General features: G+C 32.0%; 2 protein-coding genes and 2 pseudogenes across 2 annotated transcripts; 1 reads left to right on the forward strand and 3 right to left on the reverse strand.

Annotated features, from left to right (window-relative positions):
* Positions 1–1,999: 1,999 nt before the first annotated feature.
* Positions 2,000–3,370, forward strand: LOC111287101 (expansin-A4-like). Its single transcript, XM_022877334.2, has 3 exons — positions 2,000–2,225; positions 2,327–2,639; positions 2,730–3,370. The coding sequence occupies exons 1-3, from the start codon at positions 2,066–2,068 to the stop codon at positions 3,031–3,033; spliced, it is 777 nt and encodes a 258-aa protein (XP_022733069.2). The 5' UTR covers positions 2,000–2,065; the 3' UTR covers positions 3,034–3,370.
* A 292-nt stretch (positions 3,371–3,662) lies between these two features.
* Positions 3,663–9,704, reverse strand: LOC111287100 (MACPF domain-containing protein CAD1-like). Its single transcript, XM_022877333.2, has 7 exons — positions 8,864–9,704; positions 7,403–7,641; positions 7,133–7,328; positions 6,965–7,042; positions 5,919–6,102; positions 5,648–5,811; positions 3,663–4,556 (listed from the first exon to the last, which is right to left on the reverse strand). Exons 1-7 carry the CDS (start codon positions 9,140–9,142, stop codon positions 3,924–3,926), a joined length of 1,773 nt encoding a protein of 590 aa, XP_022733068.2. The 5' UTR covers positions 9,143–9,704; the 3' UTR covers positions 3,663–3,923.
* Positions 9,705–11,620: 1,916 nt separating this feature from the next.
* LOC111287102 (serine/threonine-protein kinase STY13-like) lies at positions 11,621–13,396 on the reverse strand (annotated as a pseudogene).
* A 6,235-nt stretch (positions 13,397–19,631) lies between these two features.
* LOC111288488 (protein DETOXIFICATION 53 pseudogene) lies at positions 19,632–21,307 on the reverse strand (annotated as a pseudogene).
* Between the last annotated feature and the right edge of the window lie 5,694 nt (positions 21,308–27,001).

Raw genomic sequence — 27,001 nt, forward strand, 5'->3', positions numbered from 1 at the left:
ATTTAAATTTTAAAATATTTTATTATAGTACTTAAATTAAGAATTTATTAACTAGTAGTATTTAAAATGTTATTTGATTGTCACTTATTATTTAAAATTAATCATGTTAAAATAAGTATCATATTAATTAATAAATTTATAATTTAAATATTACATTAAAATATTTTAAAATTTTAAATATTTTATTATAATTCAATTGTGATTTGTTGTGTTACTCCGACTACAAAAAAAAATAAAAACTCGAACTTTATCACAATGAGTTGGGCCGTTCAGGGATTGGGCCCAAGTCATTATTTGGATTATAAGTCAAGAGTTCAGATTTTTAGTCAAAAACATTGGGCCACGACCACTCAATTTCTAAATATCCAAGTTAAGTGTTTGGGCTAAGAATATTTTTGGCCCATATAGCTAATATATTGCAAATAAATACAGATATTAACAAGTACAATTAAGACAAAAAAAAGTGTTACAATCCTTTTGGTACTTTAGAATTTAGATAAATAATACTACGTACTAAAAATTATATATTAATCGGTGATTTATAAGTTCAAAAAATTGTAAAAAATTTATAAATTCTTTTATGGAGTAATGGTTTATCCTAACCTTGAAAAATGAAATAATTTCTCCTAATTTTTTAACACCAAAAAAAATTCTAATTATACTAAATAAATAAAAAAAAGTGACTTAAAAGATAAGCAACTTTTTTTGTGAAAACTATATTACCTTTTCTAGTTTTAATTAACTTTCTATTTTATTATTATTAAAAATAAATTTCATGAATTAGTAGAGTTATTATTCTTTTGGAATAAATAACTTTTAAGAAGTAAAACAATTATAAAAATTGGAAAAAATAGTTAATTAGAAACTGTTTTTTTTTTTATATATATATATGTAATTAGAAACTGTTTTTAATAAAATAGTAACTAAAATTTCTAATAGGAACTTTCTCACTTTCTGTATTTTAAATGATCAATCTTCCAAAAAAAAAAAAAAAAGTGATTAGTTGGCTGAAAACACGACCACATCATCAGAACTTCAATTAATAACATGTGATAAAATGACTATAGCAAACTGATTTTTTTTTTATTTTGATCATGAATTTTTTTTTCAATGAAACCAATCACATTAAACATAACTAAGAATTTTATTTCAATATTCTTTTTTATAATATGATTTAAAAATTTTTGGGATGGCTTTTTTTTCAAGTTATAAATCCAAAAAAAAAAAAAAAAAGAAGGGTTTCTGGTGTTGATGAAAGTTGAAGTGATGCAGAGGGGAATTTATGGGTGGCGAGGCAGTTGGAGTTAATAGAGTCTTAGTGGCTTCAACTGCAAGCAATTAGGAAAACGCGTGGAACAACTCAGCTCCAACTCAACTCAACTCAACTCCTGTTCTTTAATTTCAGGGTTTCATTTTTACCTCTTACTCCAACCGTAATTTATTTAATCAGAGTTATCTATTAAAGATAATAATCTACATTATAAAACTTTCAAAATTTTAATAAACTCTAAGCTCAAAATATTTTTATATTCTATATATCCAAAATAAATATTTAATTTCAGACGAATGAAATATTATATATATATAAATAATATTTCATATATATACCTCCAAAACACTATGTTTCCATGGGATTTTCATTGGAAAGACATAATAACATAAGAAAAATGCACTAAAGCTTCCCCCAAGTCTAAAAATATACACATAATTAAAAACAAAATGTTGGTAATTAATTTAATGATTTTATTTCTCTGGTTTTCCTTTTTTTTTTTTAATTAATTTACATCTAACTATATCCATTAAAAGAAGGCGTTGAGAAAATAGAGAATATAATTGTGGCATCCAAGAGGCAGGGTCCAATGAATAAAAATTTGCATGTGCTTTTTGATAACTATCTTTCAGCAGTTAGGTTGCTTTGCTGCTATGGCAGCCTCCTTAGTGCAATATCTTTTTCTTTTAATGCTGCTTTTCTATAAATGCCTGTACCCTTTTGCCTCTAATCCTCAAACCCTTGCTCAAAGCTAGCAATAAAGCCAACCAATTGTTTGAGCTAGCTCTCACTCAAATGGCCACCACAACAATAATATTGCCAATATTGTCATTTCTCTTCTTCTATCTGTTCAGTATCTGCAGCTGCTTCCATGCCACTAATGGAGATGATAATGGCGGTTGGCAAATTGCCCATGCTACATTCTATGGTGGTGCTGATGCTACAGGCACAATGGGTGAGTTTCAGATTTGAGAATAAAATAATTCTTGAATGAATTTTCTTTTTTTAATTTGCTCTAAAATGTTTCTAGGCTATATGTTTGTGATGTTCGTTTAGGGGGAGCATGTGGTTATGGAAACTTGTACAGCCAAGGGTATGGAACCAGCACAGCAGCTTTGAGCACTGCACTTTTCAACAATGGCTTGAGTTGCGGTGCCTGCTACGAGCTGCGGTGCAATGATGATCCTAAATGGTGCATTACTCGAACCATAACTGTGACAGCCACCAACTTTTGTCCTCCTAATTACGCGTTGTCTAGTGATAATGGTGGGTGGTGCAATCCCCCTCGAGAACACTTCGATTTGGCGGAACCCGCTTTCTTGCAGATTGCAGAATATCGAGCCGGAATTGTTCCTGTTCTTTTCAGAAGGTAGAAATCCTCTCACTGAACCTGCTATCTTCACCTGTTTTCATGACGGATGATTGTTCCTAACAGACCAAATGCATTTGGACTTGGCAGGGTTTCTTGTGTGAAGAAAGGAGGAATCAGACTCACCATCAATGGTCATTCTTACTTCAACTTGGTGTTGATAACAAATGTAGGAGGTGCAGGGGACATAACTTCGGTGTCAATCAAGGGTTCCAAAACAAGGTGGCTACCAATGTCAAGAAATTGGGGCCAAAACTGGCAGAGCAATGCCTATCTTAATGGCCAAAGCCTCTCCTTCAAAATGATTGCCAGCGATGGCAGGAGTATCACCAACTACAATGTAGTGCCTGCTGGTTGGCAGTTCGGACAAACTTTTGAAGGAGATCAATTCTAGACAAATTACTTCCAATATAAACAAGATTTGGCAAATTATTATATATATAATATATATCACGCACATGAGCGTATTATGCAGAGGTAGCAAAATGGCACCCGCTGGCTTTATGTGTGAAATTGGCGAGCGAGTGCCATGGCTTATGTAGGTACATTACTATATATATAGTGCGTCCCAACTATCAAGTTTGGAGGGAATAAGCTGGACTTTCCTTCCATAAGATTAATCTGTCGGAAATTTGTTAATTGACCATAATATTTATTGTTTTCCCGTGACTAAAATACTTATATATAAATAATGATACCTCAAGTGTCAGAGCTTTGACCTTTGTTTTGAACACAGATTTTATGATCATATTCCAATACAGTAACGAGAAATTAGATTCACCATTGGATCTCTAACAGCCCTCTAACATGTAGAAAGAAAGATACTTTCTTGATTAGAGCCCTGCCAAATGTGGGACATCAGTCACCATAAAGTAAATCTTTTGCAAATACCTTTCATAGGTGCATAGCAAACGGCAAGAGTAGGAGGAAAAGGGGGTACTTAAAATCCAGATGAGAACAGGAAGAAAATGACTCAAAAGGATTTAGGAGTCTGATTATGCTATAATTACCTAGAAAGTGTGATTTGTCCAAACCCCTTTCTCATGTTAGATAAAAGAGACATCTTCGGAGGTGATTTTTTTACAAAATTCACAGCACTTCCAAGAGTATAGAAGTTGCTAACTAAAACTGGATGAAACTCCATGTCTGCATACACATTCTCACCTACTCAAAGCACAATTCTTTACAAGCATGATGAACACAAATGGACATGCAAAAGAAACACCACCTCTACTGAAAAATAGCCAAGACAGCACAAAATCGTACGAAACCATGCCAAGAGATTCAATAATTCAACAAGGAGTACTTCACTCTCAAAACAATTTTGCCTTTCTCAACACCAAGCTTTCCACCAGTAACCAACCAATGACCTGGAGGATCTTGCGGCCCTTTGCTCATCTCAGACATATCAACTAATTTTGCCAACTTGTTTACAATGTTTTCTTGTGAGCCGGAACTTGAGTCACCAGGGTTGCTAGTACCCGTAGTAGCCACGACTTTCTTTGATTTGTCATTTGGACTATGGTCCCACAAAGACCTTCTTATTGTGCAGCCTGGAAGCCTAGAATACAAGAGCTTCATGTATAAGACGTTTCTTGACCCAAAATCCCAGACTCCAAGTTGTGCTCCAGTGACAATGTAGACGCCAGAGAGATCACCTATAAAGGTATCAGGGTTCTCAATAGGTGCAGTACTAACATGAGAAAAGTTCTTCCATTTCACAGGTTCAAACCATCTGCTATCTTGCTCCTCAGGTCCCTGCCACTTGGGAGCACCTATTGCCACATGGGTATCCCAGTGTGGAAGTAGGATCTTTGGAAGAGAAGCTAAGTGTTGAAGATGAATACTCAGACGGTTCTGCTTGATTCCTTCTAGGCGTAACCGCAAGCCTGTCACTGGCTTACGTCCAACTGAGATCTGCATTTACATTGAGCCAAATTAGATGCAAAATCTTGTTATAACAACTCATGTTACCACTCCCGAGTAACTTTAATGTGGCGATTTATAATCAATGCTCTATATTCAAAGACTCCAGAACTGAAGCAAAGTTGTTTCATGGGGTGATAACCCAAAAACAAGGAATGGATTTTCTCAGATATATATATATATATATATATATATATATTTTTCTCAAGCATCCAAGCACTAGTTGTCCAAAAAAGCAGTAATAACAATAAAAATCTTTTGTATTTAATTATAAATAATACAGTAGTCCAACACCTCAAAATTGTCTTACTCTAATCAAATTTATGGTGAGTAAAGAGACTTATTTAGCGAGTGCCAGTAAAGAGACTTATTTAGCAAGTGCCAAAGCACCACCTATAAAAGGTAAAGTCTACTGATAACTCGCAAATTTAATAAACAAAAGATCCCAATATTTTAAGGTTTCGCTTGACCAAAGAATTTCATAAGGTTTAAAATTAGTCAAAACAGGACAATCGACTATTTAACAATGAGCCAAAAGAGCGGGCATTCTTTAGATGTGGATGTGACCTAAAAGCTCACTTTTGCTTCATTCAAACAATTGTAGGGATTGCATTTTAGTCATATGCCCATGCCACATTCTGGTTCTTAGAATGGGCACTGAGGTTATGCAATTGCAAAGGAAATTCCAGCTAATGAACAAACAAGAAAAAAAACTCAAAGAAAAACTCCTCTATTAAGGGCAAAATCAAGCTAGAGAAAGTTCAATAGTCAGGAAGGAAGAGAACAGATACTAAAGCTGGTAAAGTTTCTCATATTGGGAGACATAAAAAGGACGGTGGCTTTCATTGTTTAACATTTCAGGACAATGTTGCTATTTCAATTTCCAGGACTGCAACAAGCATCAGCAATTCTGTATCATATGCATAAATGCATAAAGTACAAAACTATCAAGAAGCCCTTATACCTAGAACCAACATATTGCCAACAATTGTGCTCTTTTGCCATTCTTTGGAACAAGTCTCATCAACAAGTGGCAGAGCTTGAAGTTTTAAGATGAAAATCTATGTTGCATAAACCTATACCTGCTCTTGGCTGACATAAAGTTTTTGCCCCATCATGCTGAATTGTAAAGATGGGCAAATAGGTTCCTTCCTTTGGTGGCCAGGAAACTTGTCCGGTATAGGAGCCCATATCCTAGGAATCTGGAACTCTAAAAAGTATCTTAGTTCTTCAATTGGAGGCTTGTCTGCAGACAATCAGACCGAATATTTTAGGACAAAGAGTTAATCATTAGCAAAATATAAATCAGAAAGAAAAGATTGCATCCAATCAACCACAAAGAATTAGTATTACATTCAAGATAAAGACCGATAGCATGAGTAAGATGCTCCTTTCCAGCTACCCCGTCAAGCAGAGCAGTAATAGGATAGAAAGTCATTTCAATGACATCTGGAGAGGACGGGACAGTTTTTACCCACTGGGTGTGGTTTTGCTCCAAATCATCTCCTCCCCTCCTCCGAAAAATAACTGTAACATCCTGCAACAAGAAAAATTCCAGAAAATGAGACCAAGGCTTCATGGAGATTAAGTGAAACAAGGTCTAGCAAGTCACGCACTGGAATTGACTAAAAAAAGCATATGATAAATAAAAAATTAACACTAAAATCAATGATTTCCTGGTAGAAAGCAAATAAATTTGCCCCATGCAAATAACATCTCTTGGCCACCAGAGGCAAGCTGCCATATGCATGTTCAAACATTATAAGGGATTTGTGCCGATGACCTAATCCTGAAGCAATCCATGGTAGAGTATCAAAGCAATAAACTGTATATATTAGTTAATCTTGCATGCTCAGTCATGATCAATGATATTGTAACTGTTCAATATCATTGCAATAAAAACATTTTAAGAGGAATAGTTGAAATACAACAAGAACAACCACAAAGCTTTTTCCAACAACATGACATTGGCTACATGGATCCAACTCAACAATGGAGAAAACAAAAAAATGAAAATACAATATCCACCCCATAAAAGTCAAGAGCTACCAAATTCAACAAATCATTACCAAAACAACCAACCATTCCAAACCAATGGTACGAACTCACATGTTTGATTAATGACATTTAGATAAAATGTGAGGAAAATGCTGGGGGTGACTGGTTCAGTAGTTTGAGTAGTGGATCTCAATATAAATAACTATCTATGCCTATTGCTTGATGTCCAACATGCTACATTGCATACGTGTACAAAGAACAAAGGCTAACTTTGTTTTGCAAATTAGTTTGTTTTCGTAATTTCAAAGCATTGGCACATCATATGACAAAACCGAATCCAAAATTTGAATATTAATATGCAAATCAATTTCCACTAATAAACTGCCAAGATATCTGAATACCTCTTTCCCATTAAGATATGGTGCACTGGTAGGCTGAGGGTATATCCCTTGACTGTTGAAGAAGCCAGGATCAAGACCCTGTAAAGCTCAAAAATTATATTAAGTCAGCAATGGTCAAGAAAGACACAGAAAGGTTGACAAAAATATGAAAGAAAAAGTGGAACTAGCCTTATCCTTTAATTTGATTTGACCTGAACTTGTAAGACTTGCTTTGTCAGAGAATCTATGATTTCCAATATCCTGCACATACTTTTTAATCTCCATGGTAGACAAAGGCGAAGAGTGATGCTGTTTGATGTATATCACATCTTTACCACCGACAGTTACAGAAGTAATAACATGTGTCCCAAAATTTTCAATGAAACTGTCAAATAAAGCAATATTAGGAATTGAACCTATATTATAAGAATTTTATATTTAAGACCAAATGGCTCATACCTTGCCAAAGATGGTGGGTCCCAAGAAGATGGGACAGCCCGTTTAACATTTTCTTGTAATGCGGATGGGGACTTTGTAAGCTGAAACTTGGCAAGTGGAACATAAAATCCATCCATAGAGAGTGTCTTTGTGGTCGCAGCATCAATATTTGTTGAACCAGTAAAGCTAAATGCAGAATTAAAACTACCAAGCGGAAAACCACCGGACACATTAGCTTTTTTATTAAAATATTCCACCATCTGCAGTTAGTAGTTAAGAGAAGCAAATTAGAAAATGTTAAACCAATAAAAATCAGGTTTGAAACAAATCAAAGAAAAACAAACCATTGGAAATAGTCTAAATGATGCTCTTAGGATCAGAAATGTTAGTGATGTTAATTCTGCATTCCATCATTGACAAACAGTGCCCTTTGCTATTCAATTAGCATTATCTCTTTCTCCTGAAGATAACTACACCCATCATAATCAAATTCATTGATCTTATGCATTGTCTTAATCATCATCATCAATAGTCAATCTAAGTTAATCCCTTAAACACTGGACCAAAAAAAAGTTAATCCCATAAACCAAATTTCAAACTCGCAACATAATTTGGAATAAAACACTATCAAAACATGAGCCTATTATTTGAGAACTCTATTACTCGCAGATGCAATGAGTGTTGGTTATATTAGATTAGCTTAATTGTATTTTCAAGGGTCACTGGCCCTCCTTTGTACCCAAAAAAAAAAAAAAAAATGAGCTCGTTATACTTTGGTAGGAAAAATACATAATTAAAACATAATCAATTGCTAGAGATTTTAGGCTAACAGTTAACATCAACGGACAATTGTACTTATCAAATTATATCTTAACAAAGCACATACATAAGAAATATTCAATGATGATAAGGAAAGACTTCGTGTGATAACTTCAAACCAAGTAGGGAAAGTTTAGATGAAACTGGAAGAGTACTCATTGAATAGATTGTACTCAACATGACAATTTACTGAAAAACAAATCAAGATCATCAAAATAAGAACTAATATAAGAGAGGTATAAATTTAATCAAAGACATCATGATACAGACTACACGCAGGAAAAGAAGTTCAAAGAATTTTCTACATCCTCAGGCAGGGTTAATTACTTGCACGTGGTTGGAGTTTGTTCTATATAGTTACATTCATTCTTAATCTCAAATATCAATCAATTTAATTGGTCCTTGTTTCTCGTTTGTTTCATAGTCCAACTGCCACTTTTTTTTATCACCAAGATAATAAAGACTATATCTTGACTACAACCTTGTCAGAGGTCTCCAAACCTTTAACCCTAAAGTCAAGGCTTTACTCTGCATATCTAACAAAGCCACAGAAGAAACACAAGAACATAATTGTAAATTTGAGCAAACCCCTAAAATTAAGAAACTAGCGTAATTCAACAATAAAACACCCCAAAAAAGCAGAAACCAAAACCACAACATTACCTCATGAAAACTGCGAAGCCCAGAACTGTGACGGGCAATAGGCTCCTGGGAGTTCTTGATATCCCTAGAAATATTGGGCAGAACAGTTTGATCGTCCAAGTAGATATCCCTACCATGATCCTCATCGATTTCAACTATCCTAGAACCTGTCACACCTTTACAGTACAATAACCTCGTATCGAAGTTAACATCAAATCCCCTCCCTAATGCCTGCACTGCGTTCATTGCAGTGTGCATGAAAGTGGCATTTCCATTTCCATTTTCCCCCATGTTTTTCATCACCAGAATTCCTTTCAACCTGCAACTTTTTCCTTGATCAGAATCATACCCACGTCACCAAATAAGCTCAGCTCAAAGACCCAATTCCCTGTTCCACTAAATTCCAAAGAAATCGAATGTGGGAGATGTGCTGATGGTGAAAACAACAATTTTGTTTCTCTCTTGAGAATGTGAAGTTGACTGAGAGACTATTACTGGGGAGAAAAAATTCGTTAGAGAGACGGCGATGAGAGAATCAACAATTCTACTTTGTATTTAGAAAGGATCTGAAAGATAGCAATCCAATCTGATGGTTTTTCTTGAAATTCTCTTTTTCTGGAAGTGTTGGGTTAAAAAAAGTAAAAATAAATAAAAATCTGGTTTTGTATGCATTCACTGTAGAATTTCCAATAGCCCTTCATTGGCTCTCTCTCTCAAAAGTCTCTTTGGCAAATAGACCATAGAAACTGTGATGTGAATTTTGCTTTAAATCTTAACCGTTTCTTTCTTCCAGACTCAGTCAGTGTTTCTCGAGTAAATGTTTTTTTTTTTTTTTTTTATTTGCTTAGATTTTAGAAGATATACGATGGGGGATGGAAATACTTTTATGACTTCGAAATTCAATATTAATCTCTTTGAAAATTACTACTTTTATTATACGTGAATTGACATTTAATATTAAAATTATCTTTTTGAATTGATAAAAAATTAAAATATCAAACGACTAAATTTTTTTTTAATTGAATCAAAATGTAAGATGTACTAATGTTATTATATTCTTTTTGTTTTAAAATATTTGTGATGTATTAATTTTTATAAAATTAAAAAAATTTTGATTTAAATATATTTAACATTAAAATTTAATTTTTTTAATAAAATTTAAATTTTCATAATTTTTAATGTCAAAAATAAAAAAATTATAAAAAATAATTTTAAATATAAAATATAAGAATTTTTAAATGTTTAAAAAATATAATATAATTTTGAAATATTTCAGAAAAATAACAAAAAAAAATGAAACTGAAAAGATAATATAAAAAAAAGTAACATTTTAGGAAGGGATAAAATTTGATTGGTTATAGGTAAATTGAAACATATTAACATATACAGCACAAGCATATTAGTTTATTATCCATTCAACGTCAAAAGACCAAAGACCAAAGACCAAAACTTTGATTTAGTCTTTAAATATAGCTAATATCTTCTTCGTCCACCCCCTTGGTCAGCTTTCGACATTAATTTTTTCTTTAACGTTACATCGTGGAATGAGTCTACTTTTCTTAATGACAACTACAAAGCTTTAGAAAATGCGGAAATTAAGCCAATACTATCCACAAATTCTTTTCCTTTTCAGTCCCTGATTAATAAGTTCCTACTCTTTCTCCACGTGTCATGAAAACCAACAGCATGATCTGACACCCATTCTTTCACAAGCATTCCGGCCGGCATCATTAATTATCACAAAACCAAGCAAACCATCGAGCTACTTCTGGTCCCGGGAAACAGATCGCCCGCTGCCCAAAATCAAAATCAAAATGTTTTATATTATGTAAAATATTAAATTTTATATATTTATATCATATTTTATATAAAAATTATATATTATAATTTATATAAATATAAAAATATTTTTTTATTTTATTAAATTTATTTATAATTATTATTAAAATTTTAAATTATTTTATTTTTATATTATATTCATATTATGTTATGATATTTAATTTTAAATTAATGCTAAGCAAACTGCTTTTGCTAGAAAAATAGAAAGAATGTATTTATTGTAAGAGATGTGAATCCGTTTGTCTAACAGACTTTTTGTGCCTTGAGTTTATTTATGACATGAAAGATGTGAATCCAACATGACTGTATGATAAATGCCAAATAAGGGGACATATCTTCTGGAAGGCAAGGTCGCTCTAGCTGCACGCTCATATGGCATCAAACTAGTCAGTTATCTGTTAGTTCAAACTTTTGTCACGCACAACAAGTATGTGCGTTAAAGACTTGCAACTTAAAAGCAGCAGCATACACTGCCTGCAAATTGGACATGCTTTCAAATGGCAAGCGATTCGTCAACAATTCCAAAGCTGCAAACATCAACCTTCTTGTGTAATGCTTTTTCTCTCCCTGACGCAATGTCACTGTGCTATACAACTACAATGACACAGATTGACAATAAAAGAGTGATAACCAAGAAAGAATAATTGTATACAAAAGAGATTAGTTTTTGTTGCATGAACAAACCATAACCATGACACACTGGTGACAAAATATTGTCCTTACATTATTGCCAGTTGTTGTCCAAAACTACAACAGACTAGAAAGTGGTTCCAGAGTACCTTACATCTATTAGTCCTGTCAGCTGCTAAATGATCCATGAGTCTATAAGTGTGAGAAATACATTAATTTCCAAGGTAAGAATGTGCCATACTCCTTCGAGCAGAAAACACAATTCATTTGTGCATACTAATAACTAAATTCCCTTAAGATGGATTCTCATGCAATCTCTTAGCCAACCTGCAGAAATTGTAAAATTTGGGCAAAAAGAGTATGTGATTATATCTGCAGCTAACGTGTTCGCCATCAACTGTGTGTGTTTGTCTGCATTACAGACAAAAGACTTATGGCTGAAAAGAACATTCCATGACTTACAGGGAAAGAAGCTTAAATATTGCATCTAACAAGATGAAAACAAAAACAAAAAGCTTCAATCTTCCTTGTAAATAGGATTCTTTGTCCATTTTGCTAATACAATAGTGGCGCGAACCTCAGGGGCCATCCAGCGATAAGTCCCAGTGTCGGCAGTCATCATCTCTGTCACAGATTCTTCACTCGCAAGGCCAAAATCTGCAAGTTTCACGGACCTCTGGTTTGCTGTAAGCAACAATTTGTCCGTATTGATAAATTTCCATATAAATTTACAATTAGTTAAAGGAGTCAAGAAGTAGATATTGAACAATGAACAAACGTATTACATCAAAGAGGAAATTACAATCCACATTCTGCTTTTAGTGGCATAGATTCAATCAGATACAGGCCTTAGCCACTGCAACTCCTAACCTAAAGTGTAGTATAGGATAGTTGTGTAATGCACATGCAGGTGTTCTTCATACCAATCCTATATAAAATTGGGGATAATATTGCTTGAACGAAGCATAAAAAACAGTGACAACAAAATACAACATTGCAGAAACAAAAAATTCAAAATGAAAATTATCTAAGCCACCAATGCACATCAAAGAAAGAAAAGAAATAGGAATTAAAGGAAAAGTGGCGAACTGTGTCCTAGTTGGTGGTACATAAACTTCAGTTTCTGCACACCTATGAAATAATTTGAAAGCAATGTAAGACTTCATGAACGCATGCATTAGAGAAAGAGAGAGAGAGAGAGAGAGAGAGAGAGAGAGAGAGAGAGAGAGAGAGAGAGAGAGAGAGAGAGAGAGAGAGAGAGAGAGAGAGAGAAGAACCAGATCCTGCTATGAAAGAAATGATTGGATGGCCTTTGAATCCAATCACTAACAAATATTTCTATAAAAGAGCATTCCGTTGTAGCTGATGAGGTTTGTTAAAGAAATACCAGGCTTTAGATCTCTATGTATAATCCCGTTGGCGTTCAGACAATTCATGGTTAGAGCAATGTCCAGTGCAAAATTCGAGGGTCCAAAACTTTCGGACGGATGCTAATTAAATACTTGAGAAGGGACATTCCTGGTAATAGCTCAGTTACTATCGCCATCAGCGGCCTGACAAGCTCCAAAGAACTGCCAAGGCAACAAATTCCCTATTGCGGGTCAGAAATAGATATATGATAGATTCCATCACATGACAGTCATATGAAAAGCATCAATAAATATACCATATTGCATTTCAAGTTTTGAACAGTCACCTTGACAAGGTTCTCATGTTTTACCCGAGACATCATGTTAACCTCACGAGTAAAACGACTCCCCAGTGCCACTCTTTCCTTTACAGTACTCCCAAGGTGAAGAACTATAATGGCAACAATCCGATCACCATACCTGGAAAATACGAGACACATACCTATGTAACTGAGACGGTACCCTTAGTGCACAGCCAAAATTGTACAATTTATTGCCATCAAATTGTTTCACTTAGAAACTTAACAAATTAAAACACTATCTCCAACCTTCATTCAATAGCAAATTATTATCTCTACAAAAAATCTTGCAGAAAGTAACAACAAAGTTATTCAAAGTAATATCAAGCTGATATTATATGCTTGTTTTAAGTTATATGATTAGAAAATGATTTATTTGTTTAAGTTTTAGTGTTATTTTCTTTTATGTTTTAAGGGCCAATGAGAAAATGCTTGTTTTTTCTACTCTTTCCTTCACTTTTTTCCGAAGAATAGTAAGGAATTTTTTGAGAGAGCTTAAACTAGCAAACGAACAGTACTGAACCTGAGACGTAGGCAAACGAACTGCCACACCGTGCCAGCAAATACCACCATTGCACATCTCATGATCATGAAAGGAAGCAGCTTGATCATGAGAAATCGCACAAATGGCTTTACGAGTGATACCCCACGTCAAGGTCCCTAAGATGAAACCCCCCGCCGTGCTCGACACAATCAGGGAAAAGCCGCCACTGACGCTCCCCCCACGTACTAAATCTTACGCCTTTATCCCCACTATCACAGCCACATAAATGATAATCAACTTCCTAATCATCGCATACGATATTACCATATCCCCTACAATTTCTTAATGTATGTATTACAAATCTCTAAATACAACATTTCACTTTTCTAATTCTTATGGTAAATTTACAACTCAGTAAATAATTAAAGAGCTCGCTGGGGTGAAGGTAAAAAAAATTAGAAGTACCCCTGAGAAGGAAAAAATTAAAATACTTTTTGTTTCTTCACTCCAAAAAAGCTTGTTACAACTATGATATAATATAATATATTTTATATTATATATATGCACCAGATTTTCTTAAAAATTTTTTCTTTGTTACAACTACACTTACTTGCAATATATGAATTAATTTAAAAAATAAAGGATTAATTACATATTTGATATTAAAATTATAATTAAAATATTTATTTGGAATTTAAAATATAAAAAATTATAATTAAATATTTAAATTTGATTCCTAACACCGTTGATGAAAATAGATAGCAATCATTTCAATTTTCACTTGCAAGTTTTTCTACCGAAAAATATCAACCACGTGGAGCTGAAGCGTGGCATCTGCCACGTAGCTATTGGACAGGTGCGCGGGGAACATTGGTAGGGTCCGGCATCTCCGTCAAAAACAGTGAAAAGGTGGACCCCACTTTGTGTCCATTTGCTCCGAAACTCGCAACATTCATTTCATCAGTCGCTGCTTACGTGTTACACTGTGCGCATTGTTTCTATGCTGTTTAACACGTGCCAAAAAGGATGAAAAATCCACGTGGCTCTGTCTCTTTTCTTTACAATTCACGCGAGAACAACCCGAACGTAATTTTTTTATTTAGTAGTGTTTGGGTTTGTTATAGCGAAAGCTAGAATTTTATTGAATTTAATCAAACTAATTAAAGATATAACCTCATTTTAAAAAAATTAAAAATTATAACCTAAAATGAACATTAAGTTTTAAGTTAAAATCTTGATTTAAACATATAACCTAAATATCACCCTACCAATAGTAAATTGGTTTTATATTAGATATCTTTCTCATGATCTCAAATCAAATGTTGTTTTCTTGATATTTGTTTTATCATATGTACTAAGCTTGTTTATGCTTGATAAGAGAATAATTTTAAAATGGTAATAAAAAATTGGTTCAATTAAATAGAGTATCTAGACATTATTTAAGGATAGTTAGAAATTATTTTAAGATATTTTTACATTTAATATACTATTTTCACCAAATTTAATTAGAAAAAAAATGCATTCATTATAATTTTTTCCTTCAAATATCATCTTAATCAATGTTATTAGGTAGTAGTTAACATTGTCATAAAAAATGCAAATTAATTAAGTTTGAGATATATATACTAATAAGGATTACACTTGCGCAAGTGAATCCTTATGCATCAAATTTTTAGCACATAACAGATATTCTCTCTGTCGAATTATGTTAATTTTGATTGATTTTCACGGAATTTAAAAAAAAGGAGTTCGATTTTAGTCTATATAATATTAAATTTAATTTTTTTCCATAAATTTGAAGTTTCCGTAATTTCTAATGATGAAAAATAAAAAAAAAGCATGAAAAATAATTTTAGAATATAAAAAAATAAGACATTTAAATGTTAAAAAAAATAAACATAATTTTAAGACATCTAAAGAATATGAACAAACAAATTGAAATGAAGGAATACGATGGTTTCATATGGAGGGAAAGGAATCAGAGGATATTCAAGCAAGAGGAGATGACAATTGCACAAATGATGGACAAAGTCCAAAAAATTGTAAGATACAGGCTGCATGGATTGAAACATATTGCAGGAGATATGATAAATAAAAAACTTAGTGAAGATTGAAATTTGAATGTAGAATTTTTAGAATAAACTATTAACAAATTGTTTTTCCTGTATTGTTAAGTTGTAAAATAGTTATATCGTAGCAAACTTCTGCTGACTTTGGATAAATAAAAATTCAATTTATCCAAAAAAAAAAAAAAAAGATCACTTGAATTATTACCAAATGATTTTAAATTAGATTTTTGTCTTAAAGTTTAACTAAGTATTAAAAACCTTGATTCTCTTTATATAAAAAGAGAGATCAATGGTTGACAAACATAGCTCCTTAATTAAGATAAGGTATTCTAACTTATTCCCAACATCCAAATTTCTAGTATATTTGATTGGTATCTAATTTTTATAATCCAACCTTATATCTTATATAGTTATATGTTTCCTTTTTCTTTTTTACTTTAATGAAACTATATCTTATGTGGTTGAAAATAATAAATTAGAGAGGGTAGTATTTGAATCTTGTACCTTCTAGAGTTGGTTGAGAGAATTATTTTATTATCATGATCTATTATAATAATTGTATCACACATTTTAAAGGTTTAGATTAATTTATATTCCCTATTATTCAAATCATTATTTTATTCATATTTTATTAATTAATAGTTGACGTACAAATATCAATCAACACATTTTAACAAATTAATGGCATATTTGGTGTACAAAATTATAAATAAGGTATAATAAACTAATATTGTGAAAAAAATTAGATTAAATAATGTTATTTTATTTTATATTTTATGTGTGCAAGAATTAAGATACAATAATTTATTTATTGATCAAAATTATTCTTTTTCAAAATTTATATAATTTAAATTATTCATGTAATTTTTAAATATATAATAGAACATTTGAGTTTAATTCATACATAAAAAATAATCTTTTTTATTTTGAGAGAATTGAATCATTTTATATCAAAAAAATAATTAATTCTCCTTATAATATTATCTTTCTTTTTAGATACAAATCAAATATGGTATAAAATAATTATCATTTTACCCTATTCATCATTTTATGCAACAACACATGGCCTAAAAGTTTTAAATTCGCCTAAAGTTTTATGAAAAAAATTGTTAAAATGTTTTCTTATAATGGTTTTAATCAAATGCAATTATGGGAAAAAAGGAATTTGAATTTTATTTTTAGAAAAAAAAAGCAATTGCCAATAAACTAATATTACATGTAAGTAATTAATTCAAAGTTTTGTAATCCTAAAAGAAAAAATAAATTGAAAACATTCTAAAATGGAGAGACAAATGCAGCAAATTTAAATTAAGTTTCATGATTAATTATAAAGATTAAGATTTAAAGAGCAAAGATAAACACACACATCTTTTGATTAGTCATTGATGAAATTGAATGTTCAAATGTCAAGAGCATGCGCTAGCCATAAACAATATGGGTGATAATAATTTAGGTCGAATTGGATTTAATTCGATTTTCTTAAATAATGTATAAGATTATAAATTTTTAAAATTTAATTTAAATCTTAATTGATTTTTTTTTAAATCAATTTGATTTGAATTAAATTATAATGATTTAGTTCAGTTCATTAGTTTTTAAAATTTAATTTTTTTATATATTATTTTAATATAATTTTAAATATATTTAAATAGATTTATATATTAAATAATTATTTTTATTATATAAAAATTAATAAAAATATATAATTTTGTTTAATTTTATTTTTTTTTTAATTTTCATATCTTGATCCGAAATCATATTTAATTTTAATATATATATTTAATATCTAAATTTAATTCAAATAAAAAAAAATCCAAAATCAAATATTACGATTCCAAACTACTTAATTTTTTTCATTTTTTTCCTCAGTCCTAAAAAACAAAATGCTGGATGAACATCACTTTTTGTTTGATATCTTACTTGGCACCTACCGAAGGGCAGAGCGGTTTCAATATGGGTCCCATCCTAGAAAAAAGAACAAACCAAAGGGCCCCAAAAGCGAAAGGAGAAAAATTCTGATGGTATCTCGAAACGTGTTGCGACAATTTGAATGATGACGCGGCAGGAGACAATAGGGCTGTTCAAAGTGGTTGGAAAAGGTAAAAGTAGTTTTATGATTGCTTCTAAAGTTCCAAACCCAATGTCCGAAGTCCAACCAAAACTAATCAACACTTTTAACAACATGGAAAACGGTGGGAGGCTGTGCCGGGGACGGTGGACGATATGTCGGCAACGACCATTGACGTGACCATCTCATCTCAGCTGACAAAAACGTGATCAGGAGGATCTTGTTGGGTAATATCCATCATAATAATCGTTTGATGCTCGTACTCTTTTGTTGTTAACCCTTTGCCTTTGGCTTTGGACACTGAAGTCTGGACAAGGACATTGGCTTTGCCTTTTGCTCGTGCTTTTTCTTCCTGGCTTGCATTGCATTCTGGGTTTTCTTCTCGGATGTCTGTCAAAGATAAGAATTTTTTTTAAAAAAATTGACTGACAAAGTGGAGTCTTTTTAATAATATTTATTATCATTTTTATTGTGGTTTATAATTTCGAGAAGATATTTTAGATCCGGAATATGGGTTTTGATTAGTTTTATATTTAGTGAACTTTTGGATCAATATATAAAGCAATCAAACAGTGCAGTTACAACTTAGAATGGCTTGAGTTTCTGAGTTTGTTTGGATGGATTTATAGATAAGTAGCTATCCAATGCAGGCAAATTAATTATTCAATTTAGTTCAATTTTAAGTGAAAAAAATGGAAATGAATACCTTCAAGTGTGCATTTAGAGAAAGCTGTACTTACCTTATTGTCTTAGCAGTTACTATTACTGGTTTTCGATGAAGATCGAAGAAGTGCTGTATTGTCTTGTTTCATCTAATGGAGATGGAGAATTTGTTACTCCATATATATGTTTTAGCTTTGGTCTTGTTTGGTTTGTGGTTGATGCATTATACTTTCTCAACATAGATATATGGATACAGATACTTGATACTAGTCTAGAATGATCGATCAAATTAAAGCTTTTCAGGTTCAGGTTGTCCCAATAGCTATGTTATGACTGATCTTGTTATGTCTATTTTCTTTTCTGGTTTTTATACTTTGCAAGTTCCAACTTGCATTACAATGCATTTGCTTAAGATTTCAGAGTGAAGAAATTGAGTTGTCAAGCATGCTAAATCCTTTGGTTGGTTCCCACATATCAATAATGTAAGTAACCTCAACCATTTCATCCACTTATACGTATTTTGCCTAAATTTAGGCAGTTTTCTAGAAAGCCTATCCTTGGAGTAGCCTTTCTAATTTGGTGTTGCAGTGAATCTACATCAATTAGCTTTCCTTAAGCTAGATTGAAATCCTATGCTACAAAAACTATTCTTTGCACTTACAAAGTAAAACCATATAATGGAAAATTTTTATTGGAAAATATGAATTGCCCTCCTGCTAGTAGTAACGAAAAGAGAATATCGATCAAATTCTCACAGTCAACTCTTTTTTTACCCCTTTCTGGTCCATAATATTTTGGTTTTGTGGTGCTTTATATGTGCCACTGCTTGCCATATAGGAGGCAGGCTGAAAATCTATAATACTTCTCCATCTTGCTACTTGAACTAAATAACTCTTTTTGTCTATAAATTTCCTTGCCAAATTGTATATCATAACTCAGAGGGCTGTAGTTGTTGTTTGGTTGCTGCTGACTCATTCCTTCTGTTATTTCATTGATATTTCTGTTTTAGTACCAATCACCAGCTTTTGCTTTATCTATATTTGAAGGATATAACTTATTGCCCAGCCTTTTTTGTAGACAGACAATTCATGTATTCGTATTATGTATAATATTGAAATTCATGTATTTGTGCTGTATATTCGTGTATTTATTTATTTATTTTGGATAGTTAAACCAGTCAGTTATTTAACATTCTATGACATAGAAATTTTGCATTTGCTTTCGTTTTCTGCAATTTCTCAATAAAAGGCTACTGATTTAAATAATCTTTTGTCTACCTGGAAAATTCTGTTAAAAAGCTGTCTATCAACCAATTTTCTATTGGAAAGTCAATGATCTGTGGTAAGTAGGCTGGTTTCTAAATCATCTTTGCCTCCTACATCTTTGCCTCCTGCAGCTAGGGTCAGCTCATCGGCCCGTTTAGCCTGGTGCTTCCAATCTGTTCTAATCAATGTGTACACCATCATGCACAGGCACGATATCTGTGCTGCTAGAAGCCCAAACCATAGACCTTCAAAGCCGAATTTGAATTTGAAAGTGGTGAGAATTGCAACTGGCAATCCAATAAGGTAAAATGAGCATAAGTTTATGAGGACACCATCTTTTGGACGTGCAGTCCCTGTTAAGACTCCACAAGCTGCCGTTTGCGGAGAGTTTCCAACTTCACATAACCCCAAAATTGGAAGCGCAGTTGTGATCAAATCAAGAATTTGGGGCTCATCTGTAAACAATTTTCCCCACCATGATCTCAGGGCAGTCAGTAAAACAAAGGCTGAGATGCCAAAAGCAAAGGCCATGAGGAGGCCAGTTATCGCTGTCCGATGGGCACAGGATGGTCGGCCAGCACCCAAAGCCTGACTAACTCTTGTAGAAATGCTGGCGCCAATTGAGAATGGAAAATTATATAATAAGCCTGTTGTTTGGATGAGGATCCCCATTGCTGCAACGCTAGCCTTTGGGTTGTTGAGTAAGCCACAAAGGAAGAGCATTATCTCATACCACCACCACTCCAGGCACACTGAAAGGAAGCTAGGCAGTGCTAGCGCTAGCAATGGCCGCCAACCTTGAAACATTGAGAGAATTGTAACCCCATGCCATGGTTTGAAAGGTGCTTCTGACATGACCGTATAAATTATCAACCCCAGGTTTAGATTGAATGTATTACAAGCAAGAGCCAATGCAATACCTTTTACCCCTAACTTAAAATATATTGTTAATATGTAGTTCATCAGAGGGTGCAGGAGGACTGCGCATATGGCAGCAATTGTAAGAGGGGTGGTTATGCCCTGAACTCTGAGAAAAGTCCTCATCGGATGGAGGAGAGATTGAGCTATCAGTTCCGGAATGAAGGCAGCCATGTAAACTTTGGCGATTTTAGTAGCTTCCGGATCCTGACCTAAGTATAGAAAGATGGGTTCCACATTTAGCCAAAGGATTGAGATAGGTATGGAAATAAGTAGCAGGAGACAAAATGTTCTATAGAAGGTTTGGCTGAGGACTGAATATCTCTTGGCTCCATAGGCTTGACCGCATATGGCGTCCATCCCCATGGACAGACCTTTGATGACGGATAGACCTGTAATGTTTCCAAATCCCATTGCAAGTGATCCTCCAGCAAGCTCTTCTTTGCCTAGATGGCTCAGGAAAAGCATGGAAATAACTGATCTGGAGTGTATAAGCAGTGTTGTCATGATTATTGGGCCTGCAATCTTTCCAAGTGACAGCACTTCCTCTCCCACCTGCATGGAATTCACGTTCATTCATTGGCTTACTTTTGACAAATATCATGTGCATTTTCTCCTAAGCTTACTCTCAAACCTTTCCTTTTTTTTTGTTTTTTAATTTCACATGGCCAGCTGGGAAAAGGGAGGAAAAGAAAATGAAAATGAAAATGAAAAGAAAAAACATCAACTTTAAACCTTTGCCTTGTTATTGAAGTGCAAGTTGCCAAAAAGTGAAGTGAAAATGAAGTTTTATTATAGTACTTTGTATTCTATACAACAAAACTTCACTACATCAACTTTACTGAAAAGTAAATTCTTTCAAAAAAGAAAGACAAATTCCCTAAGACAATTTTATACTGTCATCAATGGGTTCCACTATACCCTTATTTTAATGTTAGACGGGTGTTTACATATTCTTTACAAAATTAAACCCCATCACATCGATTCCATGAAATGAGCATTAGGCCCCACCAACGCTTGTTGGTAGGTTTGGGAGAATTTATCTATATAAAGTTTAACTCGGCTCGATTATAAATTAATTAAGTTAATAATTATTGGATACCAAAAAATTTTAAATTAAAAAAAAAGAGAAATGAGCCATAGGCCCCATAGCTCAAATGATTGTGGTACTAAATTTAAGTGTTATGTTATCCCACAATGAGAATAATTATAATGAAACATATACCATGTTTATTCCTGTGAAATATATTGAGAATTATGATTCTTTAGCAGTGGGTTTTTTTTTTTTTTTTTTTTAATTTAGTTGCAAAAAACTAATAAATTTAATGAAAAAAAAGTAAATGGTGATTGTTACCTTTTCTTAAGACGGAAATGTTTGAGGTTCCAATCCTTCTTTTCTTAGAATTTCAACATTCTCTCCTTATCAAAGAAGAAAAAGAAAGGAAAAAGAAAGGAATATTTGCAAAGCTGGTGTGGTCACTTTTACAGTCCACTTGATACTCAAAAAGCCAAAAGACAAGAACCTGAAAATGCTGTTATATATCGCATTGTACGTGAATGGTTTCTATAAACAGGCTAAGCATCTCTTTTAGAAGAACGCCAAAAAAGGAATTAAAACACCATTGTTTTATTAATGCAAAAAAAAAAAAAAGTTGAAGTAATTATGAAAACAACTCTCAATCTGATAAATTCTTTCCTAAGAAGAGAAATAGCAACAAAAACTAAACAAGTCCCAAATTTTATAGTTTACCAATGAGCAGAAATTGATTTCCATGTTTTCCAAATTGCTTCAAAACTTTGTTTGGCAATGAAATGAGAAAATGGAAACAATTGATTATCTGAAGAAACGGACATAACTTAATTTCATTCTCACATTAATAAACTGATTCTCATGAAAGAGAGAGGAAGGCTTGCCTTGTTCAAAGGCTCTCTTGTCTCGTTCAATGGCAGCCATCTCAGAAGTTGACTGACTTGACTCTTTCGTAAAAACCCAGAAATGAATTTATCCCCATCATTTTCCTCATTATAGTTCATCAAATGCTGATGCTGATGATCACCATTTACACCACTTTCCCTAGATTCAATATCACTTAATGAGCACATGATTTTTTTTTTTCCAGAGCAAGAGACTAGTCAATCTTGCCAAACAGCAACCCTACGAACAAAAACCTGCAAACCACCCAGCTCAAACTAAGAAACCAATTCCAAAACAACGCAACTGAATGAAACGTGAAGAAACACACAGTTTTGCATATTTTTATTTGCAATGGCAGAATTAAGTTAATAATAATAATAATAATAAGATAGAGGGTAACCTTGGTTTTCCCAGAGCTTCAACGCCGTCCAATGGCTTTGCTGTTGTTGGAGTTTGTTCCTGGTTATGGACACTGAATATATACTGTTGATGTACTGCAGAAAAGAAGGAAAACAAATAATAATTAATTCCTTCAGCTTTAAAGTACTTCAATTATATATATTCTTCGAACTAATTAAGTTGATGAATGTTATATCCAGCTCTTCTTTTTGCTTGATCCACGATTCTCTAGTCTAATGCAATGTCAATGATCAGCTTATTAAAAAGGATTGATTAAACTAATGCACAGAACAAAGATTGCTCAAAGTTAGGACATTCCCTTTTCTTATTACCTTGGGTCAATCAAATATTAGTACGTACATAGGATAGTTAATAATTAAAACAGATATATTGATTTAAAAAAAAAAAAAAAACTAAAAGAGCTCGAAGCTTAAGGGATATTAAAACGGTAATTAAAATATTGAGATCAAATCTCATATTTGTATGAATCCATCTTTTAAAGGAGATAGACGAACTATTTAGAATAAATCTTAGATTCGATATATTAATTGATATATACAATAAGAATAAAACTTTGAGTAATTAAATTATATCAATAATTAATTAGTCCGTGATTTTTTGCAGTGTTTTATTTTCTTTTCATTTGCAATTTCATCAGCAGCATCTTGATATTATTCCAAACTCATTAACGATAAGTTGATGGACAGATGGATGAATTTTCAGCGACTTAAAAAAAACTCAAAAATAAAAGAATATAATTTTCAAGTCCAAATGAAAGCATACGTTATGAAAAGACACGAATTGGTAGAATTTACTCTAAAATTTTGGATGACTTATCTGAATAAAATTGATCATATTGCAGAAACTTTTGTTAAACTAATTAATTAATGAGGAGGGGGTGCTTACTATGACAAAAGAGCTTTGAAAGGACATTTCAATTGATCATCAATCCTATGAAGTAAATAAGTATGCAGCTGTATAGAGTTGATATGTGAGAAAGCGACCTAGATTTATATATATAATATAAGATTATTAGCATTAGTTATTAGATTAATTAATGAATATTTTTCTCCTTAATTTCCTTTTTTTTTTCTTTTATATGAAAGTAAGCTTTACAATGCTCGTACGTGTAATAAGGCTCAAAAGAGTTACTGATCTTCATTTTTTGGGCACAAAAGAAACATTTGCTAAGTCCTTAACATTAAAATTTAATGCAAAACTTATCTCAAGTGATTCATATAATTATTTTTAAAATGTGACATCTTTATATAATATTTTATATGCACATTATAATAATAATTCACATATTTAATATATAAATATATATGGACTATATCATTGATAATTAGGTCAAAAGGAGAGGTTTATAGTCTTTTTTTTTTCCTTAACTAATTAAAATTTTTTCTTTGAATTATATATATATATTTATAACTGCAATACAATAAACGTAATTCTTTATGGATAAAAACTATTAAAATCGTTTAAATAATAAAAAAAATCTAATCCTTGTAATACACAACAAATCATCTTACGTAAACCAAAACAAAAAACAATAAAAATAATATAACTATATATAATCTTCTTGATTGATATTATGGATTTGTAGTGCGTGTGGATAGTGGATTAGGGTGGGTTTTGATATTATTTGGTATCATAATTGCTTATCAATCAAAGGTATTACCTAATTACCTAATAAAATTTGTACCAACAAAGTTTTACGCAATGCGTGACGTTACAACATTGGTATATAATTATAGAACTTATGGGGTGTTTAGGGAATAATTAATTAATGGAGTAGCATATGATTAACAATAAGAACAAATTATTAAGAAAAAAAATTGGAGTGGGGATCAATTTCATGAGAATTTGACACGTGTCTTCATTTTAAAAATACTTATTTGGAAGGAGACTGTGTTATGGGGCATCATGGTGACATGGTATCGGTGTCGAACATTCATCTTTTTCACAAAAATTCCTGATTCATTCTCACTGCTTCAACCAACTCAATCGACTGGATTGGATTGGACTGGAGACCTCCTTTTCACTATCTTACCCTCTTTTTCTTTTTTTCTTTTTTTATAATTACATATAATTAATTAGCATTTAATTTAACGTTAACTATATGTGACATAAATTTGTATTTCATTATGTTGTATCTATTTATTCAGTCAATAAAATTAATTCTCATGATCACCTAATTACACGCTAGATTCATGTCATCACAATTGAAGATTGATATTTAGATTCTTAACCAGGAAGGACTCCCCAACCCCTTCATTAACAGCCCTTAAGGTATCTTTTCAAAACAACACAATTAGCTTTTAATTTGTCTAAAATCATTAAAAGCAATTCATGTTTATCTAGAATCGTTAAATATGTAATTTTTAATCATTTACGTTTCCCTTCCTTGAGTTTCATATAAATTTACTATAAACTGTCAATCATCATTATTATGTTAATACTTTTACTCTCATATGTAAGATAAAAAAGAGATCTAGGTATATAACAACTAAGTAGCCTTCTCCTCAAAACTTCTTTAATATTCACTGTTTATCTTCTAGCTTATTAAATCCTTAAAACATTTTAATTGACTAGAATATTGGAACACATTTTAGAGAAACACTCATTGACAGTATTTTCTTGCTGCAAGCTTCAGCTTCTTTTCACACAACTTTCAGATTGTTTCTTTTTAGCTAACAACCCAAAACACCATCAATACACACACTTCTGGAGGTGCTGAAATTTTATTAGTTTGCTTGTAAACAGAAAAAGATTAAAAAAAAAAAGAAGATGGTAGCTTTCATTTTAAAAGTGAAACAATTAAATTAAATGTTAAAGATTTAAAGGCAGGGAGAGATTCGATTCAACAAATGGGACATGACTAACTGCGACCACAAGGACAGACTGACGTCCTTTTGTTCGGTAATCCATGACCTAAATCACAAATCATAAATAAAAAAACTCCTACCCTTTATTAATTTGTTAGGTTCGATCATATATCACCTTTAATTTCTCTATCCTCCATAATCATATAGGTAATGACTACTTAACATTCATACACTTTTTTTCTTTTTCTTTCCTTTTTTGCAGAAAAAAGAATATTTAAATGAAAATTTTCAAAATTAAAAAGAGAGAATTTGTTTATCTTATATGTTAGTCAAAAAGTAATTAAAAGAGAATAAAAAGAGAATGAGAAACCAAAAAAAATTAGGTTATGTTGACGCATACTCTTCATATGACTAAGATAACAACAACTCAGAGAAGAATATTTATAATTACATGACAATTCAAACAATTCATCCAACAATATCCCATTAGCTTCTGTTCAGATGTTAAAAAAAATTGAAGGTCAAAATATGTTTGAGAAGCAATTGGAGAAAATATATTTTAAAATATGAAAATGTGTCTATTTTTTTAAAATTGTTTTGATCATTTTTAAGTACAATGAGAAAAAAACACGAAAAATTGTAAAAACAAAGGTATAGAATAATTTTTATGTTATCTATACTAAAAATTTATGTCCAAATCTCAAAGATAACAAACTTTTCAATTATTTGAAAATTTTTAATAATTTTTCAAGGACACATGTAATCTGCAAATTTAAAACATGTTTCTATGTATTATTATGGTAATGAAGCATTTATTTTTCTTTCTTTTTCGCCAAATGACACACTTGTTTGGAATAAGCACGATTTTAATTTAGCTAAAATATAATAGGAGATATCCTTGGAGACTTTGAATCTAGATAAGAGTTGTTTATATACTTTGAAAAGCCTCAAGAATTTATAGTAGTTATTAATAAATTAGACCCACTAGGCACAAAATTTTCAATTAGTGTTCCAGACATTGACAAGACGTTAGTGGAAATAAAAGTTTCTTAGGCAACCTAAAATAAATGGCTGGGGTAATCTATAATTAGCCAGAAAAATCAAATCAAATCTCCATAAAACCTCATTTTATAATCTCCCTTTAAAAGAAAAAATTAGTAGTCTTACTAATAGTACTGTGTAGTATTTGCAAAGACTTTGCACTATAATTATTATAAATTTAAGTTGCAGTAGTCAAATTATGCATTCCACTTTACCTAACTCAGGAATGTTTTAGCACAAATCCAAAAGAAATGATAATTTAAGAGAAGTGGGGTGAACAAGTCTAGCTTACCACCAGGAAATTGAAAGCAACAGCTGAAAAACCAAAAGAG

The sequence above is a fragment of the Durio zibethinus genome, chromosome 4 (assembly GCF_047325235.1).
Source record: "Durio zibethinus cultivar Kanyao isolate XHJ-2024 chromosome 4, ASM4732523v1, whole genome shotgun sequence".
In the NCBI taxonomy this organism is placed as follows: Eukaryota; Viridiplantae; Streptophyta; class Magnoliopsida; order Malvales; family Malvaceae; genus Durio; species Durio zibethinus.